The 21,991-nt window shown below is 36.6% G+C and overlaps 1 protein-coding gene across 2 annotated transcripts; it reads left to right on the top strand.

The window, feature by feature from the left end:
* Nucleotides 1-301: 301 nt before the first annotated feature.
* Nucleotides 302-19,058, top strand: LOC117413782 (monocarboxylate transporter 2-like). 2 transcript variants are annotated; one of them, XM_058999649.1, is made up of 5 exons: nucleotides 302-420; nucleotides 1,934-2,169; nucleotides 11,038-11,181; nucleotides 13,337-14,215; nucleotides 17,024-19,058. In XM_058999649.1, exons 2-5 carry the CDS (start codon nucleotides 1,953-1,955, stop codon nucleotides 17,308-17,310), a joined length of 1,527 nt encoding a protein of 508 aa, XP_058855632.1. In that variant the 5' UTR covers nucleotides 302-420; nucleotides 1,934-1,952; the 3' UTR covers nucleotides 17,311-19,058. The 2 variants fall into 2 exon arrangements, with proteins under 2 accessions (XP_058855632.1, XP_058855633.1); XM_058999650.1 differs by lacking the exon at nucleotides 302-420 and adding an exon at nucleotides 11,811-11,874 and having other exon boundaries at nucleotides 2,032-2,169.
* Nucleotides 19,059-21,991: the final 2,933 nt, after the last annotated feature.

Here is a 21,991-nt window from a genome sequence, read left to right as displayed (position 1 = left end):
TCGTATCTCGTATGGTTAGCTGCATTGGGCCGTGTGACATAGAGCAAAGACACAAGGATGCAACAGAGTGTATTTGAAATATTTGCATATCCTGAATTATGTGATCTGTCTCTGTCATTCACTTTCATTGGTATTCCTACTGTTATTCTGCAATAACAAAACAAACAAAACAAAAAAACACCGACATTCTCAACACAACTACTGTTAATAAAGATTATAAGAAATTGCTTTTGGTTAAGACAGCGATATCTAGTTTATATCTACATTGTCGCAAATAAAAAAAAAGAGGAGGGTTAGAAGGGAAGGGGCAACTGAGACCACGTGATCAAAAGTTACTAAACTTCTGCGTGTCTGTTTGTATTTTCAGACGAATGCTGCTTTAAAACAAAATATCACGGGCAACTTTCGCAGCGTAAAGGGGTAAGAATCTGTTATGCATCCAGTCATAGAATTTCGTTATGGTTATCAACCAGTCTGCATTTTTAGTAAATAAGTTTCCACATGTGTGTATTGGAATGTCAGGCTCCACGTCAAGTGTCTTTGTAAAACGGGTTCATGTCTTGTACTTGGGCTGTTAAAAACAAAATGATGGAGGGGAAAAAATCCCATGCGAACTAATAACAAAAGAAAGCGTTTGTATTGCTGGTTTGGTTTGTCTTAAATGATTTGTCTTAATTATTTCAATATATATGCAACGGTATTGTACTGGCAACTGGGGTAAATTTAGAAGGGGGGGGGGGGTATTTTTTTGCTTGATGTGTGTATGTATAGATATGTCATTTGATGTTATGATTACCAAACGTGTTTTAAACAGGTTAAACCAAAACGTTCCAGCGTGACTGACTGGCATTCCGACCTGAGCAACAGTTTAAATTTGTACTTTAATCTGATACGACTGTTCATTTGTTTTGTGGCTTTTCTTTTTCCGCTGAATCACCATATTAATATTTCTTTTCCAGAGAGGTTGATCTCTCAATCGAGAGATCATAGACAAAAAGAAGGATGGGATACCTTTTACTGGACTAACTAAACAATAATTAATCTCAAGCTTTCAAGACCTCAAAGGTCTCTTCAGGTGAAAGTAGAAAATAGATTGTAATTTAATTATTATTTAGTTAGTCCAATAAAGGTATCGCATCTCCTTCTCTGTCTATTTTCCTGAGAGGAAAGCTTTGTTTTTATTTTTAAAGGTTATTCTGAAGAACATAAAAAAAATCTATATCTATAAATAAAATAAATAAATAAATTACACATATATAAAGTCAGTACTTTTATTTTGTATGTAATTGTTTACGTGGCCCATTAGCAGAATTGCTTTTTTATATTCGACATTATTACCACAAGTATTTTTACTACTTAACAATATTACATTGTTTGCTGAAATGCTTTAATTGGACTAATGTAAATTATAAGGCCACAACCTGACTGTCACATGTTAAAATCACATGAATCTAAAAGCCCTTTAGGTTTAACTTTTAAACTGAATTAGATCAAAATTGAATTTGGAACTTTCTTTCATCATTGAGGCATAATCAAAGATTTACTTTTTAAAAAAAAATAATTTAAAATAATTTCTTCTGTTAATTACATGAAACCTTGAATAGTTACGTCCGTATAGCTCACATGCTGAAACACATTTAATTTAATCTCTTCAGTATTTTGGAAACAATTCACAGTGTAGATATTAAATTGTCAGGTATCATGATGTAACAGTCTTGCAGGACTCACTGTCTGCCAGCCAAGTGTGCCTTGAATAAATACATGTGATTCATATGAATACAATATCATCAAGCGTTTCCTTTCAATGCTAGTGTATTACTACTTTTATTTTTCTATTACATTGTATTGTATAAATGTGATGTCAAACATAGTGTGTTAAAGAATGGTAGATGTATAGTATGATACATTCTAATTTGTTCTCCTGACTCTCCAGGAATTTGAACACAGCTACCATGCCACCTCCACCAGCTTCAAACCTGGGATATACCCCTCCTGATGGTGGATGGGGATGGGCAGTTGTATTCGGCGCTTTCATTTCCATAGGATTTTCCTATGCTTTCCCTAAAGCTTTAACTATCTACTTCAAAGAAATCCAGGAGTACTTTTCCATCTCCTACAGTGAAATAGCCTGGCTATCTTCTATAATGTTGGCAGCTATGTATGGTGGAGGTAAGTTTAAAGGAGAAAAAGAACAGTCTGAGACCACAATAAACTGGTTTTCATATCGCTTTTAAATTATAAACTTTGAACAATGTTGCCAGACTCATGGATTAAGTACTATCATTGGTAACATTGTGTGTTATTAATTGGTTCTCAAATTGGTTGCTGTAGAAAATAGGAACAACTTTCTTGTTAAAACCACCCATTTTAATTTACTTGCAGGCAATATGTATTAGACTGTAATCTCACTGTGATACAATTTTATTAATAGTTAGTGATTTGCAATTTTGCATCATCTTTGCAGTTTTGAATTCAAAGTTTGTGAACCACTGATCTAATATAACAGTAGTTTTCAAACTACTAAGTGTTCCCTAGGTAGTCCACAAAGAATTGTAGAAATATTAACCCAAGAAAACACATGACTACAAGAACATACAAACATAACCGGTTTAGAAGTTTAAAAATAGCACATTTATTGTCACAGTACAAGAGGTCTACAACAACCAGACCTGTGTTACACTCCACACCTGTGTTAAATGCATGTTGAAAAGTTAGATTTTGTGAAGTTTTCTCTTGCAGGTTTGTGTGTTTCCATGCCTGACTTAAGGGTGGTTTAATGTGTCTGCAACCCAGTAAAAATGTTTATCTATGGGCTGCACAAAATGGATAGCTGCCAAAAGCATGTCATAATGACTGTTAAGTAAATATGTTTAATTGCTGATTGTATGCTATCCCTCTTCCATAATTATAAGATCTGGTGCCTTTTTGTTTACAAATAAACCCCTGGTTTTATTTCATGTTTTTTGCTGTGTTAATCATGTAGGTGAGCTAGGCTGCCATATTGTGTTGCATGACTTTTTTTTTGGATCTAGAGAATCTGTTGCAAGACATGGAAATGGGTTAAGCAGGTCTATGAAAATATGATAGAAGTCAATGTTTACAAGGCTCGCAAATGTAATCCAACATATTGCAGGTTGTGCACTCTGAATGACCGTGCAGAATCGAAAATACTGCTCCTCTGTTCTATACAAACTGGATTTATCATGGTGTGTAAATAAGAAAATGTAGTTGAAAGTACACATAAAACCAAGCTCAAAATATTGAGTAATGTTCATTGTGCTAATTGTATCTGATGTTTACATAACTTGAGCAGCCTCAAGTTATCAGATATGCTTTGTCCAATATGTATACAATGTAGACTACATACATTTTTTAAGGAGGCAATTTGTAATTTCTTTTTACGTTTGCATGTTAGATGCACATTACACTCCCACCTTTCATTGATGTGAATAGTTAAAGGCAACTTAAGGTAACCAGAAGCCCTGATTTAAGACCATCTGGTATGAATGTTCCATTGGTCAACTACCATGAGATGGTAACCCATTCCTGATTGGTATAAGGTAAATAATAAAAAATATAACCTGGATTGCAGGGCATTATTGCATGAACATACAAAGCTAACTACCTAAGTAATGCCAGATAGTCCGTTTTTTATTGTGATTGTAAATGTTAAAATATTAGGCTACCTTTTGCCTTTGTGAACTGTGGCAAAGTGCTTAACAGTGTGCAGGTGCAGATCAAAAGTCAGACAGACAACAATAATCCAGGTGCAATGGTGTTTAAAATTGTTTGTAATCCAATTGCCTGATGGCATATCAGCAGTAAGTAATAAACAATGTTAACCGGCAATACAGCAGCGTGTATTGCTCTGTTTAAATCCACGGTTGGTTCCCAAATAACAGTCCCGTTCTTATTCACCCACACGTAACACAAACACAAGTCCACAGTGCGTGCTCGAGCGCTCGTTGTAAATATACAGTCCTTGGTGAAACAACGGGCAGTGATGTTGATCCGGGTTTAGTGCTGGCCTTTGGCGACAGCCCCGGATCATGTTAGCCGTCTAAATAACAACAAACAGTATTTAATAACGACAAAACAAACACTCACAATTATCACAGCACAGTTCTCCTCTTAGTTACCAGTTTTTAACCATTCACAAAGAAACAGATCACTTCGGGTCAATGATTTAGTGTACCGTAGCTCAATCCCCTTTCTAGATGTCCGACTTCCGCCTAACCCTGGGAATGAACTGTCAGGCCATCTAGTCCACTGTACTCTGTTCCCTTTACTCTGCACCCTCACAGGTCGGGAAGGATACACCAAGAATCATTCAATCGCTGTCACAAAACCTGACAACGGCCTTTATCACATGAGTCTAGCCTGCCCTTTCTCACACCTGCATTTGTCGTGTAACTCCTTCGCTTTGTGTAACAGTGATGGCAGGGCTTGAAACCCTAATCGAAATGCTCCAGCAGCGAAATGAAGGTTCATAATAAATGATGAGGAATACTGCTGCAGGCAATAAAAAAATAAAAAAGGGTGCATATTACTATCTGCAAATATGAATCTTATTGCATTTGGCTTAATCTAAGCTATAAAATGCTGTACATCCTGTGACTGTATTGGAGCAATCTTTGTCTTGCATTTTGCTGACATTAAGCGAGGACCAGTAGCCTTTAATTACTGGTTCATCGTGCTTATTCTCTGGGTAATTAAAGTGTTGGTGTGTTATAAACCAATTTCCTTCAGGCTTTTTTTGTATGTGGCCAATTACTTTAACTTGAACTTTCAAACTTTGCTATTTTAAATTCTACTTTCAGTATCTGACTCGCCTACAAAGATTGTATTCAACTTTTTGCATTTGAGAAAATCGAATAATAAAGTCATGTGATTCGGGTTTAAAGAACAGGACAACCATTCCATTTCAGCCCTGTAGTTTCTTATTTATTTGTAGTCACTTGTGTCATAAGATCTGAGTTGTAGGTTTCAGCAGAATTCATTTAGAAGTGGCAGAATGAGGTGCATTTATTAAGTTGCTTTCATTTTCTTGTACTATCGACAATGAAATCGTACACTTTGTGTACTTAAATATTTGTAGCTTTGTATTTATTTATTTTTGTGTTTTACCTTCTGTATTGTGCTTTTCAAGTGATTTCATGTGCATCTACTTCATACCCACACTGCATTAACATACTGTGTATGTGACACTGTCTTATATGGTTATTCAATGCAGGAAAGCTAAAGGATTTATGTATCATATGAATATTTAAGTATCATTCATACTTTCATCTAGCATATATTTATGTAACATATTTATTTTACTGTTTCATTGTTCAGATCAGTAAGTAAATTGGCTATTTAACTAGCTTGAAATATCATTGGATAAGAAGATTAAGAATTTGGAGAAATCCGTCAAACTGCTCCAAGGTCAGAGTTTTGTGAGTCTCACTGCAGTACCATTTCAGTTAGCAGCAAAAATCTCTGTGAAATATTTCTGTGTACTTGCTTTGAGTCACAAAGCTTTATCATTTTGTCCTTGGCTCCATTTAGCAAAGTCACCTGACATTTAAAAGGATGGGAATAATACATCTGCAACTGATTTGAAACATAAGCATTAGTACCGTAATGTTAAGGAAAGAAATAACTTGTGATTCATACTATTTTATTTTCCTATTCTCAAAGAGCTGCGTTACATAAAATCCTGAAAAGGCAAAGTAAAAGTTGATCATTTAAAACAATATATATGTTTGTTTTAAGGTTACTATAGTTAAGTGAATAAATGGTTCATACAGAATTCAGTAAATATCTCTGTTATATGGCCATGACAGGGAAACTGAATTTGAAATAAGTATAAAAGCTGTTTTAAGATAATGTAAATATAGTAGCAAAGATACACACTTATAAGGGGTATGTTTTTAGTGGGTAGTGCAGAGATCAAATCTGTGTGAGGTTATCCACTTTCTCAAAGTAGCAAAGCTTTGTGATTACAGAACATGAAATCCCTGTTGACCACATGCACCTCATATGAGACTTTTTTTTTTTTTTTTTTTACATAAAGCTTAATTTGCTAAAAATGTTAATCGCATATATGTTGAGGTTGATACATGTGTTAGTCCAAAAAAAAGTTTTAAACTACAATCTTAAATTGAATAAGTGCTTTATTTTAATTCCTTAGTACTGTTCAATATTAAATAGGACTGTTAAAACACAGTATTCATTCATTGTAATAACCTTGCTGTAGATATATGTATGTTCTTCTGGTCTTTTAAAGAAAGGTAGTTATAATTGCAAACTCTCAAAGTATTGAGGTTCAAATATTAATGCTGTATAATTTGGGTGCATTTTTTACAGTATATCATGTGCTGTAGAGGTCAGTGTGTATACCCCATACATTAAAACCTGCTTTATTTATTAATCATTTTATTTATATAGGTTGAGCTGCAACACCACACCCTATCATTTTAAATATAAAGGTATGAAAATATACATGCTGCAATGACAAGCGATTTTGCTGTTTTGACGTTAAAGAGTAAATCCGGGTTTGAAATGGATGAGGAGCGATTTTTAATTCAGTTCATGATCGCGGGTTTTGCCTGGTTCTTGGAGCACAGTAGGCAGTGAACAACCCTTATTAAAATTCATGGTCATAATCCATTTTTCTATTGTGAAGCTACTAAACAAGGCTTAGCAAGCAGAGTCAAACTGTTGCTTGATAACACCAGACAAACAGTTGTAAAAGTAAGCCTTGCTATGGAGTTTTAAATAGATTTTATTTTAATCTGAATTTCAACAACCTCATATAAAATGTGATTCCAGCTTTAAATGCTAATCCTTGGCAGCATTAATCCTCTTTTGCCATGGCTCTGTCTGATTTCAGAATAGTTTAGTCCCTTTGCATGGCAACCATATTCTTCTAGGTCATAATCTTTGCCTTTACAATACTAGTATGTTCTTGCATGACTGCCAATGTTGATCAAGAGACTATTCAGGAGATAAGCCGGGGCAGAAATATATCATGTCATTACATTAAATACAGTTCATATTAAAGCTAGAAACCTGATGGGTCATGGTTGTACTTGTGCAAAATGTTATCAAAGCATAACGCCAGAGGACTGACTTGGTATCCTTTGACTTTTACCTGGAAGTTAGTTGCAGAAGGTTTCCCGCAATTCTTAGCTGTCTTAGTATACTCGTGTCTCAATTCATTTGATATATATATATATATATAAAGAGTCTAACAGAAAGCATACTTTTAGAATATTGCATAACTGCAGATAATGGGTTACAGAGAATTCATAATATAAAATTAAAAGTATAACTCTATAGATAATAGCATTTTGACATCCGGTTCAAGAGATTCTATTTGTGAGTCTTATTTTGGTATGTGTTGACTGGGTATAAGTGGCATAAAGCTACATAACATTTCTATGTGCGCTGGTCTGTAATGTGTCCAACAAAGAGGGTTGCCTTAAATTCAATGATGGCATATTCTGGGTTAGAAACTAACAATATATATATATATATATATATATATATATATATATATATATATATATATATATATATATATATATATATATAATACTGTATATATACATATATATATATATATATAGAACCATTGCTATGACCAGAAAAAGTCCTTACCTTATCTGTACCAGTAACTTTGAAGGTTTGCTAAGAAGAGGTGAAGGCCTCTTTACTAGTTTACTAGTAAAATTATATATATAATTATAATTTTATATTAGGAGTCGGAGAACTGCTTCAGCAAGTACAGTAAGAATCTGCCAGAACAGACGGACGCTGTATCTAGTAGATTTAGATACTAATGAGAGCATAACAAATACCAAAGGAAAATGAGGGAAGTGCAGATCTTTTCACGAAAGCTGGGAGACTTTGTGTAAATGGATTTTATATTTTTAAACACTGCAATAACAGTTCTGCTTGTGAAGCATCCACGCTATATATTGACAGAACAGGTGATTTATTTGCACTATGCTGGACCTTATTTTCCTCCATTGGTGCTTGAGCCCCGGAGCGTTCACGGAATCACCGCCTGTGAACCTATTATCAGTAATTAAAGCCTGGTTTTCAAACAAACTGATTATCGCTCACCATTACTGTATTGGTATAAGAATTGTGTTTTTAAAAAAGTAATTTCTGCTTACAATCACTAAAAATATGCTGATGATGGGCTCCCGAGTGGCGCCTCCAGTAAAAGCACTCGCTAGAGTGCAGGATGCGCTCTATAGCCTGGACGTCGCGAGTTCGAGTCCAGGCTATTCCACAGCCGACCATGGACGGGAGCTTCCAGGGGGCGGCACTCAATTGGACGAGCGTCGCCCGGTGGGAGGAAGGGTTAGGTCGGCCAGGGTGTCCTCGGCTCACCGCGCACCAGCGACCCCTTAGTCTGGCCGGGCGCCTGCGGGCTTGCCTGTAAGCTGCCCAGAGCTGCGTTGTCCTCCGACGCTGTAGCTCTGAGGCGGCTGCACGGTGAGTTTGCAGCGTGTAAAGAAGCGGGCGGCTGACGGCACACGCTTCGGAGGACAGCGTGTGTTCATCTTCGCCCCTCCCGAGTCAGCGCAGGGGTGGTAGCGGTGAGCTGAGCCTAAAAAATAATTGGGCATTTCAAATTGGGGAAAAAATAATAACTATTTGGCAACGACTAAATTAAAAATATGCTGATGATAATGTAAACAACACCAAGCTACAGATAGCAAGTCCCAAGTTTAAAACGTGTTACTGTTTATAGATAAGAACTCAACTATATTATGGATATATATTGTGTTATTATGTTTTAAGCAACATAATATGATCATGTTCATTATAGTAATTGTTTGTTTATTAGTTTTAAAATGTTTAGTAAAACGTGGCCTATTGTTTGACCTCGTTGGTACAACCGGCCCCTTTTGCTAATGACATCTTCAGTCAGGGTCGTAACCTGGTATAAATCTCCACATTTTTGTAAAATTACTTTACACTTCAAAAGATGCAACGTTTTTCAGTGACTTCACATGATAAACTTTGCATCCCGCACAGAGGGAGAACACAAACTTAAAACGTCATTAAGTGGGGTTGGCATTGCAGTGGAGATGAAGGGAGGTTTCAGTTCCAAGTGACAAGCATTATTTGTGAACGCTTATTCACCACTGCTACACCCTGTTTAGAAAATTGACTTCCCTGCATTTTTTAACGCACGACTGAATGTGAGAGTATATGTGTACATTTGTTTTGTACTCGCCCAGAGGACTACTGAGACACAGACAACAACTAGTCCTTGTCAGATTTAATTCACCTCGGGCGAGCGGGAGTTTCTTACCCTGCATGTTGTTCCTGGAATCGATTATCGTGACTCCATGTTGATGTCAGCAAGTTATATTTTATGTAAGCTTCATGTACTTCATTACAGAATTGCTTTTAACCTCCAATATTGCAACATTATGTTGTTCCAATGACCCTTGTTATTGCATACAGCTAGAGTGCAATTCATTTGAAGGCTGTCTCTTTCTAAGCATTAAGGGCTCAGCTCCTCTGGTCAGTTCTGGATATTTATCTTGCAGATCATCAGGAGCAGCAGCGTTGTTTTCAGCAGTTCAGTGACCTCTCTCTAGGTCAACATTTTTCTAATTTGGAGTAGTCACTCCATTTTGAAAATAATCGCTTCAATGTAATATAATGGTTTAATGTCTCGAAGCTCACACTAGCCCTGCACGCAGTCCTTAGCTTTAGAACTACTTTCAATTAAGTATATTATTTAAATGATCTTGAGCTAGGAATTGATGTTAGTGTACCTCCCTGTAGCTCAACGAACAACTGATTTTAGTATAAACAATACAACAAAAAAATTAACTTTTACAATATAACCTAATTGTATTAAAATAGTCAATTTTCACAATACAGAACAGAAAGCAGTGTAATCTAGGATAATCTTCTCCAGTCTAGCTTCTGTGCATTTCGTGTTAACTAGCTGAAAGCAGTCTTGACAGTCCTAAGGGTTTTTTAGTGTTTATGACTGTTGCATCTTGCTTGATGAAAATGTTGAAATATTAAAAGGTCTTGTGGTTACAGTATATACAGTTTGTCTTTTACAGTGTGGTATTCCTTTCAGAAAAAAAAAAAAACTTGGCTGTTTACCAAAATGATGCTCAGTTATGATTATTACTTGGATTTGATTGAATTTAATTTTAATAATGTATATCGTTGTAGACGTGGGTGCCATAGAGTTGATTGCTTAGATGGTAGGCTGTTCAGATATAAGTAATGACGTTTAAGTGCATAACACTTGGGAGAAACTTGGCAAATTTACAACCATGTCATTCAAACAAAATGAACGCTTTTAGGTTGTTGCATTTGTATTGCTCTTCAAATACGCCCGCTGTGAACTTCTCAAAGTCAATTATTAACATGCAGCTTGCTATCCACATATTAGGAAACTGAAGTTTCCTGATATGTGGACTCTGACTTAATGCTGACATTTCAGCTGCTGTTCTGTTTGGGAGAGCTTTGTAAAGCTGTTTCTCAGTTGCACCTTTTAAAATGGAGCTGTTTTAGAATGCAGTGCGTCTGGAATTGTTTGAGTGTTCTAAATGATTTGGACGATATGAAATGTTGTGTTCCACAGATGACCACTCTGTCAAGCCCTGATTTGTTTATAGTACCCAGCTCTGCTTGAGCAATTAGAAAAGAGTTGGCTCATTAATAAAACATGATTAATTCAAGAGAGTAATCCCTGACCCACTCAACTTAAATTTACAATAATGAATGCATGTATTTGGAATGCTTACTGTCCTTGCACATGTGTAATTAATTGCTGTTACATAACATGAATCCTAATTGCTCATTTGCTTTCCTCAGGGGTAGATTAGTTAAGTATTCAGTCTGTTTAAAAAAATATATATAAATATATATTTATATAAAAACTCATATTGAATATTCACCCTTTTAGTGGCCTAAAACAGCTGTTTTATATTCATGTTGTGTAGCTTTTTTTGTGCAATGTCCGTTTTTCTCATTTTATTTTTTATTTTTATTATTTAGGCCCTGTTAGCAGTATACTTGTAAACCGCTATGGCAGCAGGCCGGTGGTCATCGCTGGAGGAATCATGTGTGCAGTTGCAATGGTATCTGCCTCTTTTGGCACAAATGTCATTCACTTGTATATCTGCACTGGACTCATTGGAGGTACGTATTCCTTGTCAATAATAGATGTTTTATACAATATATACTTTCCCCAAATGTATTGAAGTTTTACATTTCGGTTTGTGCTGGTTTAAAATGACAATAAACCCAAAAATCTGAAGCATGAGCGCTATTTAAAAAGGAGGTTTTGTGATGCAGATGTGCCAAGTCAGCAAATCTATTTTGCTTAGTAGACCTGTAATCTGAAAAGGAATTAATTTCTAAGCTGCCCACTGGAAACTTTTAATAAATCAATATTGAAAGCTGTAGCATTTGGCACCGAATGCATTTTAATTAGAAATGCTTTGATTTCATAGTTTTTGGAGGCCCCCCTGCCTAAAGCACAGCCTATGTCAAATGTTCCAGGAATTTATGGTGGGACTTGTTGGAAATGACTGCGCCTCAATTGACACTTTGACTTGAAATGTTGAAAAACAAGAGGAAAGTATCTTCTTGCTGCTTATCTGGGGAAACAAGCAGCACCAAAATCCAGAAATCCAATTGAACAGCTCTAATAGTTCTGATTTTGGTTTGAGAGAAGGGTTAACTAAACTGGGTAGATGCCATGCAACCTTGACTTCTATTTTGTCACCTTTTTTATTTTATTTTTTTCCACTGTACTTTACACGTAGGCCCAAGTCCTCTTTTCCATCAGGGAGACGCACTTTAGTCCAAAGCGAGTCCTCATGGGGAAAGGTAACAAGCTGTAGAATCTGTTTTTTTGCATTACAAACTGGTGCTGGACTCTGTAGGGAGTTTAATTTCAAAATAGCAAAAAATAATTGGAACTTCTGTTAGCCACCCCCTTATGGGAGTTACTTGCCTTGTCCCCCAGCTCAGTGCTTCTCCTGATCTCTGATTGCAGGGGTCAATGTACTAGTACACAATTACCTCAATTAACCATGTCGGAGCTGGGTTATGCAGCTTTTGAACAGTTCAAGGCTGATGTCCTCCATTGTTTGCTGCTGCTTTGGAGCAGGTTACGTTTTTCATTCTGTCTTGAACTGCAATGGCTATCCTGCCAGTTGTATTTTAAAAGTAATGCTCCTTTTGTTGCCATGAGCGAGGAGCATGTGTAATTGACCTACAGGGTTTTAATCAGGTTGCAGCTTAAGGTGTGGCATGACAAGGTTCCACTCTTTGTAGGGAGTCCAGAGCAACTTGCAAGACTAATTACCCAGTAAGGAGAATGTGTGAGGAATTAATTGGCGCAGAATGGTAGCTGACATTTTGCCCAGTAGATCTTGTTAAAGAGCCTTTATTTGAAAGTTAACTAAAGTTCATAGTTTTATACTATGTTGGTTTAATGGGTTTCAACCAAGGACAGGAGAAAAGTACTAGACAAAATCATGTTGCGTCACAAATATCTGCACCTTTCATCTGGCAATTTATGAAGGTTTTATAAATAACAAAGTGCATCCTGCAAACGATATCCTGTTTTATTATTTAATCTATTTCTTTATGCTGCTCTTACTCTGTACTCGTGGTAAATCAAGAACTTATATACACACACACAGCCTTGCACTGACAGAAATTTTGCTCCAATTCAGTAGCTTACAATAATTAGATTTACAGTCCTTACTATCACATATAAGGCTCGTAATCTGTACAATACTATTACTTATTACCCTATACATTTAAATTGTGGATTATATATATTTATATATATATATATATATATATAAACACACACACACACACACTTTTGAGACTGATATACTTTAGTGTTATGCAACATATCATTAGAATATGTTTCTAAAGGTTTAAAATGACTTCATTTTCACTGTCCACCGATCTAGCTAAGTTATTTATGTGAAAGCTAAAAGACTAAACAAACAAATAAGATTATATTGGATTGGATTTGTGCCAGAGAAAATAAATGGTCAGATAATTAGGAGTCCTACATGATTACTGCATTGGTTAAAATGATAAACTCCTTTTAATCTAATTTCTGGGTTTATAATTAAATTCCTCTGAAAGGATTCAGAACTCTGCTATTTGTAATGTCTATATGTAAGTTAACTGTTGAAGAAATGCATTTGATTGAACCTTTCTGTGTACTGAGTTTGTTACAAAGTCATAAAAAGTCATACAAAGACATGTCTACAGCATACTGCCAAGTAGATTTAAACACTGTTTTTGTTTTCTTATTTTAAAGGATTTGGCCTTGCCTTCAATCTCCAGCCATCTCTGACAATTATTGGGAAATACTTTTTGAAAAGAAGACCAATAGCTAATGGCCTCGCCATGGCAGGAAGCCCAGTGTTCCTTTGTGCCCTGGCCCCCCTAAATCAATTCCTGTTTGACACTTTTGGCTGGAGAGGCAGCTTCTTCATTCTGGGTGCCATGTTGTTAAACTGTTGCGTGGCTGGTGCTCTCTTTAGGCCTATTGGAGCACCACCTAAACAAATCCAGAAACAGACGGATAAAGAGCTTAACGTGCCCAGCAAAGACGACATCACCAAAGGAGGCACAGCTGAAAAAGTTAATTCCCAAGTTGTAAGCTTGGTGGCTGGGAAGGACCAGCAAGAAAAGCAGGACTGCTGTCAGAAGATCAATAAGTTTATAGATCTTTCACTTTTCAAACACAGGGGCTTCCTCATCTACCTTGTAGGAAACATCATCATGTTCTTTGGTTTCTTCGCACCCATTGTTTTCTTGGCACCTTATGCCAAGCACCTTGGAATCGATGAATACTCAGCTGCATTCCTGCTCTCCATTCTCGCCATTGTTGACATGATTGCCAGACCTGGCACTGGCTTGATTGCTAACACCAAATGGATAAGGCCAAGGATTCAGTATTTTTTCAGTTTTTCAGTTGCATTTAATGGCGTCTGTCACCTTCTTTGCCCTTTGGCAACAGGGTATTCAGGACTGGTTGTATACGCAGTATTCTTTGGTTTGGCGTTTGGCATGGTCTGTGCCTTGCTATTTGAGACTCTTATGGACCTTGTGGGAGCACAACGCTTCTCCAGTGCTGTTGGACTTGTGACCATCATTGAGTGCTGCCCTGTTCTTCTAGGACCCCCACTTGGAGGTGAGTATCTAACATTTCAGCTTACGTCTTCATAAGATAAAAGCTTCTTCTATATTTACAATAGCATTGTAATAGACTGCCTTTGCATGAGAGATATGGTCCACTGTATTGTTGAGACTCACAAACAGCTAAACTGTACTGTTCAGTATTTGTTCAATTGTAGTGGTGCATTGAAAAGATAATTTAGTTGCTATGAACCTGGGGGGGGGGCTAGCCTATAATTTCAATAGAGTTAGTGGTTTTAGCAGAGTTAAAACACCTTCAGAGTTGTAGATTACAGAGTTTTCCGCTAAAATTGGATTATCATCGGTGAATGAGTTTACCCACAGAACGCGCCAGGAGAGAACCTGTAATTGGTCACGCTTATTTACTGTTCTGCCATGAGCAGGGAGATCCTTGTTCTGTTGAACAATCGCTGGAGAATTCTTCTGCTTTACAAATTATGGAACATTATAAGTGCTAACAACTCCTAAATGGTGCCAAGGTCTCAAAACTACTTTGCTTTCTGCATGAGTTCAGCTGCACAGTGCTTGCTAATAGAGATACTGCCACATCTGGGATCCTGTTTTCAAGGAAAATGTCTGTAACTGTTGTAGTTTGCTAGAATTGTGTGTTGTACTATATCAATCAGTGTGTGCAAACATCTTATTTTAAAGGAAGTTTATATGAAACACGGTTGGAACATATGGAGATTCAATAGTTTTGTAAAAACAATGATATGCTGTATATTCATTCTGTGTGTTTATGGCTGTGAAAACAGGCTTTTGATTGATTTAGTAAAAATTAGGAAATGTTCAGAATTCAGGCAGGTGGTAATATCAGTGCTTTATTAACACACACATCCTTTGGTATAAGATTACTGTAGCTAGGTCAGAAAACAGGGCATCTGATTGGTCGGCTATGACCGTTTAAGGTTCTGTATTCAGTGGGCATTTGTTCCAAAGGCTATTCTATGTACTGTGAATGTAGATGGTTACTGTCTTGAAATACACTTTGTGAGTTTTGATGGAACTGCTTATGTTCAATAGAGGCTTGGAGATGTACACAATGTAGTGATTGACCTTTTTCAGATAGTATGCTGATGCACCCCTCCACCTTGGATTCCAACTTAGTAAAATGTTCAATTAGAGCTTGGCCTATAAATTGTAGCCATCTTTGCCAAACTTGTTGTCAAATTATGGACAGTTTTACGAAGATAAAAGCTAATCCTTTTATGAAGTTCACAAATGTATTTGGATGGTCTCAGCAAATACAATGAAAACCACAGTAATACTGTACTCCTGGTCATTTTGGATGGTGTCCAGACTAAGATTTAGAAGACCTTGGTGAACTGACAGCTGCTGAGAATGGGTATTTCATATGTTTTTCCTCTGAAAGATTTTCGCACCGTAAGAAATCAAATATGAAAAGTTGTATTATCTTCCCCCCTTTTTTTTTTTAATGAGGCAAAAATGAATTGGCTGTCTGGCATTTTCTCTGACCTGCTGCAAAGTTCCCAATTTTTTATGGAGTAAATAAATGGTTCCCTACATGTTTGATTATTGTACCTTATTCTCAGAGGGGCAGAAGCATTGCATTTACCTTTACAAGCCTACTCATTATAAGCTTCAAAGTGGTCTGACTGGTAAACCTTTAGGTCACCCTAATTAGTGGGGAAGAGAGAATTGCTGTAATTGGCCTTTGCTGGGTGTTTTTTAATGAATTTCATTCAGAGACTTCACTCATTAAAGATTCTTACCTGGATGATTATAAAGCTGTCGGAACATTAAAAGGCACGGTGCTACCAGATGGGCATAATTACTGGCCCAATCAAGGACTATTTTTAATGGCAATTATATTCTCTAGTTAACACAAACGACAAATAGGATTAATCAAACCTTGGCCCTTGAGCCGGGGTCTTTTGAAACGTGTTAATCATTAACTCCCATACCTTCTTTATTGGTAAATACACCTCGTTAAGCTCGTTAAGCTTCACGTTTAATTAGTTTACCTAGCCCGCAACCTACACTTTTTTACATAGAGCAAGAGAATAACTATAAAGGATTGTTATTTGGAAGAAATGTATGGCTGGAATCTTCATTGTCACAGTATAATATGATACTACTTTTATAATACGTACATAAATGCCAAGCTGTGATGTTTAACAAGGTGACTCTATGTTTTTTCAGCAAAAGTCCAAACAGATAGATTGGGTTGCTCTCTTGTTGAGAACCAACTTAAAAAAAAAAAAAAAAAAAAAAAAAAAATTAAGGGATACTGGATTTGAAAGACACGTAAGCTGCAGTCAGATTTTTTTTGGCTTGTAACTTTTTCAGTGATGTGTAACTGTGTCCTGGAAACCAGGCAAAATTATTATTCTAGTTCCACACCAGAAAGATTAAATATGTATTCTCATTATTCAGCCAATTTGTAGAAAGGCTGTTTGTAAAATCAGATGTACTGGTTTCTAACATAACTACAAGCTGTAGGTTAACTATGTAATGCTTTGAACAGTAAGGAGGACCAATTTCTTCTCATGATTGGTGAGAGGGCTTCCTTCCCTGAGAAACATCTGCCTGATTTTGTCATCCATTGATCTACATATCAGTGTGACGGTAACTACAAGTAATCCCCTTGGGTTTATAGGCACTGGTGCTTGTTTCTTTTACAGTTGGCAAAGTAGAAGATATGCCTACACTAAAGCCTTGTACTTGCTGTATGTAATACAGTGTAATGAAAATGCAGGTACACATTGAATGTATGTAATAGTGTAATGAAAATGCAGATACACAATTGTCCTACAACTGAGGTTCTACTTTTTTTTTCCAGGTGCCCTTGTGGATGCTTTTGATGACTACAAGTACATGTACTATGTGTGTGGAGCTGTTATGCTGTTTGCTGGCCTTTTTCTTTTTATTATGAACTTTTATAACTACAGGATGTTGGAAAAGGAGGAGAAGCAAAGGCAATACAAAGAGGTGGAGATGAAGAATGCAGAAGACTTGCCGAAAGCTGAAGAAGGCAATATTAAGGACAAAGATGATGAGGAAAATGGAAAACCTTCCATTGAGGAGGTAGATATCGAGAAACATGAAACAATATTGAGCCAAACCTAAAATAAGAGGGACACGCTTAAGTATTGGAAGCAATACAACACTGCCTTAAACCAAATGTTTTGGGCAACCGTTGACTGTAGATGTATCTTCTAACAATAAGACCAATATGATAAACCACCTTTCAGAGGCCTTAATGGCACAGCAAGTTACCGTTGATTTTGTACTGCATCCTAGAGATATGTCTGTAAAAATATGAATTTGGGCAAAACAAATACAGATTGTGTCTGGTACACACAAATACCTAAGGTGCAAAAGATTATTAGAAAAAAAAAGGTAATTAAAGAAAAATAAACAACAATAAAACAAGTGGTTTTAGTTTAAAAAAAAAAAAAAAAACTACAGCAATACATGATCGAAAGAGCATGCCACATGCAGGCATGTTAACACTTTTAATAAACAGTAAAAATGCCTCTAGCCCCTTTCACTCTGGTACTCCTACCTGGGTCCTGGCTACCCTGGTCACAATCCCGCATAGTGTGGAACCACGTACCTGGGTCGTTCCTGAATTAACCCGTGTCCCAGCGACCCATTTCAAGATGTGGGTTGACAGCTGTGACCCGGGTTGAGATAGACAAAATGCATGACGGCCGATGAAATAACAAACAGCCAAACCTGCGTGAAGGTTTCACTTCTGCAAGGAATGTTTTTGTTTATTCTGTTTAGCCATATTTTTGTTGCCTGAAACACACCATGAGCCAGATCGCAGCAGGGATAAAGAATAATTTGCTCTAATCAAAATTTGGGCCGACGGTTCAATCCAGAGAAGCTTGGATGGAAGTGTCTGTAACAAACTGCTTCCGGGGCACTGATACACGCATTGTGTACTTGCGTCTGTCACCCAGGTCAACCCTGCTTTTATCAAAAGCAGTCTGAAATCGCGTAGGTTCCGACCCGGGTAGAGTATGCCAGTGTGAAAGGGGCTTAAGGTTTTACTATGGGGATTCATCAGATTGGTCACAATAGAAAGTGCCTTTTATGGCAAAATCATGTAACCCAGGTGCCCAAAGGAATTTGTTAGTGGTAATACTTAAAAGGATTACTTATCTTAAATTTTAAGATTTAAAGGATTTTAGATCTGTTTTATTTAAGATTTCTAAATTTTAGTATTTTTTAGGTATTGTTGAGGGTATTTTCTTGTTGCGACTTTGCAAATTATAAAACTATGTACAAATTTGTCAGATTTCACAACCATTTTTATTTTATTAAACTGTTGCCTCAATAGTCAACTTCTAACTTTTGTCTGTTTAACTAAACCAATAATGTTAATAGGAGGCAGTACAGTACAGAATTCAAATTAGAGATTGCATTGACTGGGCTTACTGCTACAAAACCTGTTTCCTGGCAGGTTCCAGCCTGAGGCCCAACTGTACTTCATAGCATTGGGATGATCCAAATAGAAGGTATGGCTCCTAATGATGAGTATCTGCAGGTGTACCTTGGTGATGCATGAATTCCACATGCTGTTACAGTGCAGACCTGATGGGTATCAAAGATCCGTTTGTTAGGGTAGTGGTCACTGGTAAAGATTTCATCAACATTCTATTTTGAAAAGTTGTCTGTTGGAAATCTGGTCAACAATATGAATATAGTGTGAAATAAATGTGTTTTCCCCCTTTTGATGAAGTGTTCATACAAGTAAAAACCAGAGTTTCATGTTTCATTCTAGCAAAGAATAATACATTGTAAGTTAAATCATGGTTTATACTGTGTGCACTATATTATCAATTAAATATAAGCTGTGCTCTTGTTATCGTTGTATGGAGAACTCAAGTATACACCTCTTCGATAAAGTGCATCCTGTGTATAGTGCACTGCACTGCTGCTAAAAGTTAAAAAAAGGTACATGTAAACGAAAATGTATGGTAATCATAGCAATGTCAAATAGGGCATAATGCAAGTCCGATCTAATACACAACTAAAATTCTTAAGAAAATCTGAAGCAATTTAGGTTGAGATTGCAGTGATCCGTCAGGTGTGTGTGTGTGTAAGAGAAATACATGGATCTAATAACAGAATCCAAGGCTTCCAAGCAGTCCATGTTTCATTGTTAGATTGTTAATCTATTTCAGTTAGAATTGTATTAATCTGTGATAGTCATGGGCTTTATTTACTTTTAATGTTCTGATCTGCTAGAAGAAATATGTCTGCTTTAAAAAATGTATGATATAACCGTCATATTCCTGGCGAGCATATGAAAAATACCTTACCGTACCCATACTCCTAATTGAAAACCATTCATCCAGAAACCTGTCTGGAGTTGAAATTTATTTTCTCTACTTTTATTTTTTTTGCAACTTCTATATCTGAAAATGGACAATGCATCTTTTAATAAGATTTTGATCAGATATTGTCAAAGATTGACCTCCGCTGTGTTGATTGGGCAGCAAATAGAATGTAAGCAGTTTGTGCATGGATTTTTGAAATGTATAACATTCTTAAATGTCACAAAGTATTCTTATATTGGGGGCATTATGTTTGTCAGCTATTTAACATGGTAGAAAGATGTATACAGTAGGTTTCAACAGTGTAACCTGCAGAATACTCAATGTCATTGGTGTCAGGTACAGATGTATGTCACGCATGTGGTGCTATCCTTTTCTGTTAAATGATGCATACAATACTTTTAAAATCTGATGAGGACGAATGTTCCCCCATATTTCTTCAAAACTGTCGCACTACCAGTACTCTATTTTAAACATTTCAATTTACATAATCCCTGTTACCACTGGGTAAGGGCCAAGCATAAAATGTTAATGTTTTGCAGTCTCAAATTCAGCTCCAGAGAGTGCATCAAGCAGTCTCATCTTTTTTCGCTGTGTCCTAACACAGGGTTTCCTAATCCTGGTCTTGGGGGACCCCTGTGTCGTCTGGTTTTCATTCCAACAGAGTTCTCAATTACTTAATTGAACTAATAATGTGCTTAATTAGACCTTTTTTAATTGTTCTCGGCTCCTAAGAAGTTGCCGCTTTTCAAGTTACTTATAAAATTGTATAGTTAACTTGAAATCCCCAACTGTTTTAAAAGCTGAAAACAATTAGTGTCTAATTAAGCTAATGAATAGTTCAATGAAGTAAATGAGCTGTTTATACTGAATAAAGCTGGGCTGACAAAGGTGGATTCAGGTAAGTAAAGCTTTTAATAGGTTTTGATTGAGTCAGACATGCAGAAGTAATGATTGCAGTTCAAAGGAAAATCTTACAAGAATGTTAGACGGTAATTTTATTGCAAACAACTCCTTCAAAGCAGAGTTAATATTCCTGTTTTCCAACTGTGTATTAGAGATTACTACAATGATTTGTTGTAATTTGGCTTGATAAAGAAAGACACAGTTACTGCGTTGTTTAACCGTGAGATTAACATGTTTAGCCTGCCTCTGAATGATTACTGTTACATAGATAGTATTGTCTGTATAGGTTTGGTTTAACTACAGTCAGTAAAGCACTGGTTGAGTTGGGGAAGTGTAGTATTAGGAATCTGATCTGAATTTCAAGAAGCTTTGCATGTAGACTAGTTAGAAGTTAATTAACATACTGTAAATGTCATTTATTATACTTAAGCTCATAATGACCAATTTAATCGCGATTTCTGACTTGAGAGCCATTGTGCTAGAACTTGGACAGTTTTTAGTTATTGAAGTTGTATCTGTGAAGTGTGTTCAGGGTCACAAATTGTTGTCTCATTTGCATCCTTCTCAGGGATTTGTATGCAATTTACATTTTTCGGTCAGAACAGAGCTTCCTGAATTCTGTGTGGTTTCTTTACATACTTATTATGACTTCATATGTTTTCCTATTTTACCCAAGCCTTCTGGCAGCTGTTACTCTTTTCATTTATGACTTTGTTCAGACTCCCAGATCCACGGATACTGGGTCACTTTGGCGTATACACCTTCTCGTCTTTCTAACACACAATCTATTACTGTATCCTTTTGTTTATGTATTCTCTGGTCACACAAACACTTGACATTGCCTTTTTCAGCATAAACCTCTGCTGTGTAAAAAAATAAGGTGCCAACTTCACTCTATTCAGCAGTCAAACATGCTGCCAGCTCAGTTTAAAAAAAAAAAAAAAAAAAAAAAGCACTGCTAGGGGGATATATTAAAATACTATTTCATCACTCATCCAGAGTCCAGTTCCATCCCAGAACCAGGGGAGGTAATGAAAGTAATTTAACATACCTCTATAATTAATTCACTACTCTTTCTGTGCTGCTGGCAATTGGCCTACCTAGAAACACTCACAAAGCTGATAGGGCACATTTATTAGGAAGAACCTGTTCTTTGGTGCAAAGCAGAGTGGCACTGTGATCTGAAAACCATTTTTACGGACCTGGCTGGTGGTCTGAGCTTCAGTTTCAGAAACGAAAACACAATAAGCGATCTACAATAGAAAACCTGTTGAAGATCACCAGTGGAGCTGGGGTTGCAGGAGCTGGAGCAGAGCTGCAAGTGGGGTCACTGGAGCGTTCTGGAGCATGGAGCACAGAGCCACTATTTCCTGCCTTTCATATTTTAAGAAAATGATCAACTAGAATCATATATTCTGGTCTCTGCAGCCATAATCGCATAGTAAGAGAACAGTGGATATAAGTTTATTCAAATGCAATCCAAAATGTACCTGGGAGGCTAGAATTGAATAATAAAATAAGATTGGTACAAGATTAAGGCAATTATGATCTAA

Source organism: Acipenser ruthenus, chromosome 25, assembly GCF_902713425.1.
Source record: "Acipenser ruthenus chromosome 25, fAciRut3.2 maternal haplotype, whole genome shotgun sequence".
Classification (NCBI taxonomy): Eukaryota; Metazoa; Chordata; class Actinopteri; order Acipenseriformes; family Acipenseridae; genus Acipenser; species Acipenser ruthenus.
The sequence above is the reverse complement of the archived record's forward strand: the minus strand, read 5'-3'. Positions and strand labels throughout refer to the sequence as shown.

What these genes read in the sequence shown, in the direction of transcription:
- LOC117413782 (XM_058999649.1), top strand. Translation starts at nt 1,953, where the DNA reads ATGCCACCTCCACCAGCTTCAAACCTGGGATATACCCCTCCTGATGGT. An exon ending in GGCAGCTATGTATGGTGGAG is followed by an intron (nt 2,170 to 11,037) that starts GTAAGTTTAAAG and finishes TTTATTATTTAG; the next exon opens with GCCCTGTTAGCAGTATACTT. An exon ending in CTGCACTGGACTCATTGGAG is followed by an intron (nt 11,182 to 13,336) that starts GTACGTATTCCT and finishes CTTATTTTAAAG; the next exon opens with GATTTGGCCTTGCCTTCAAT.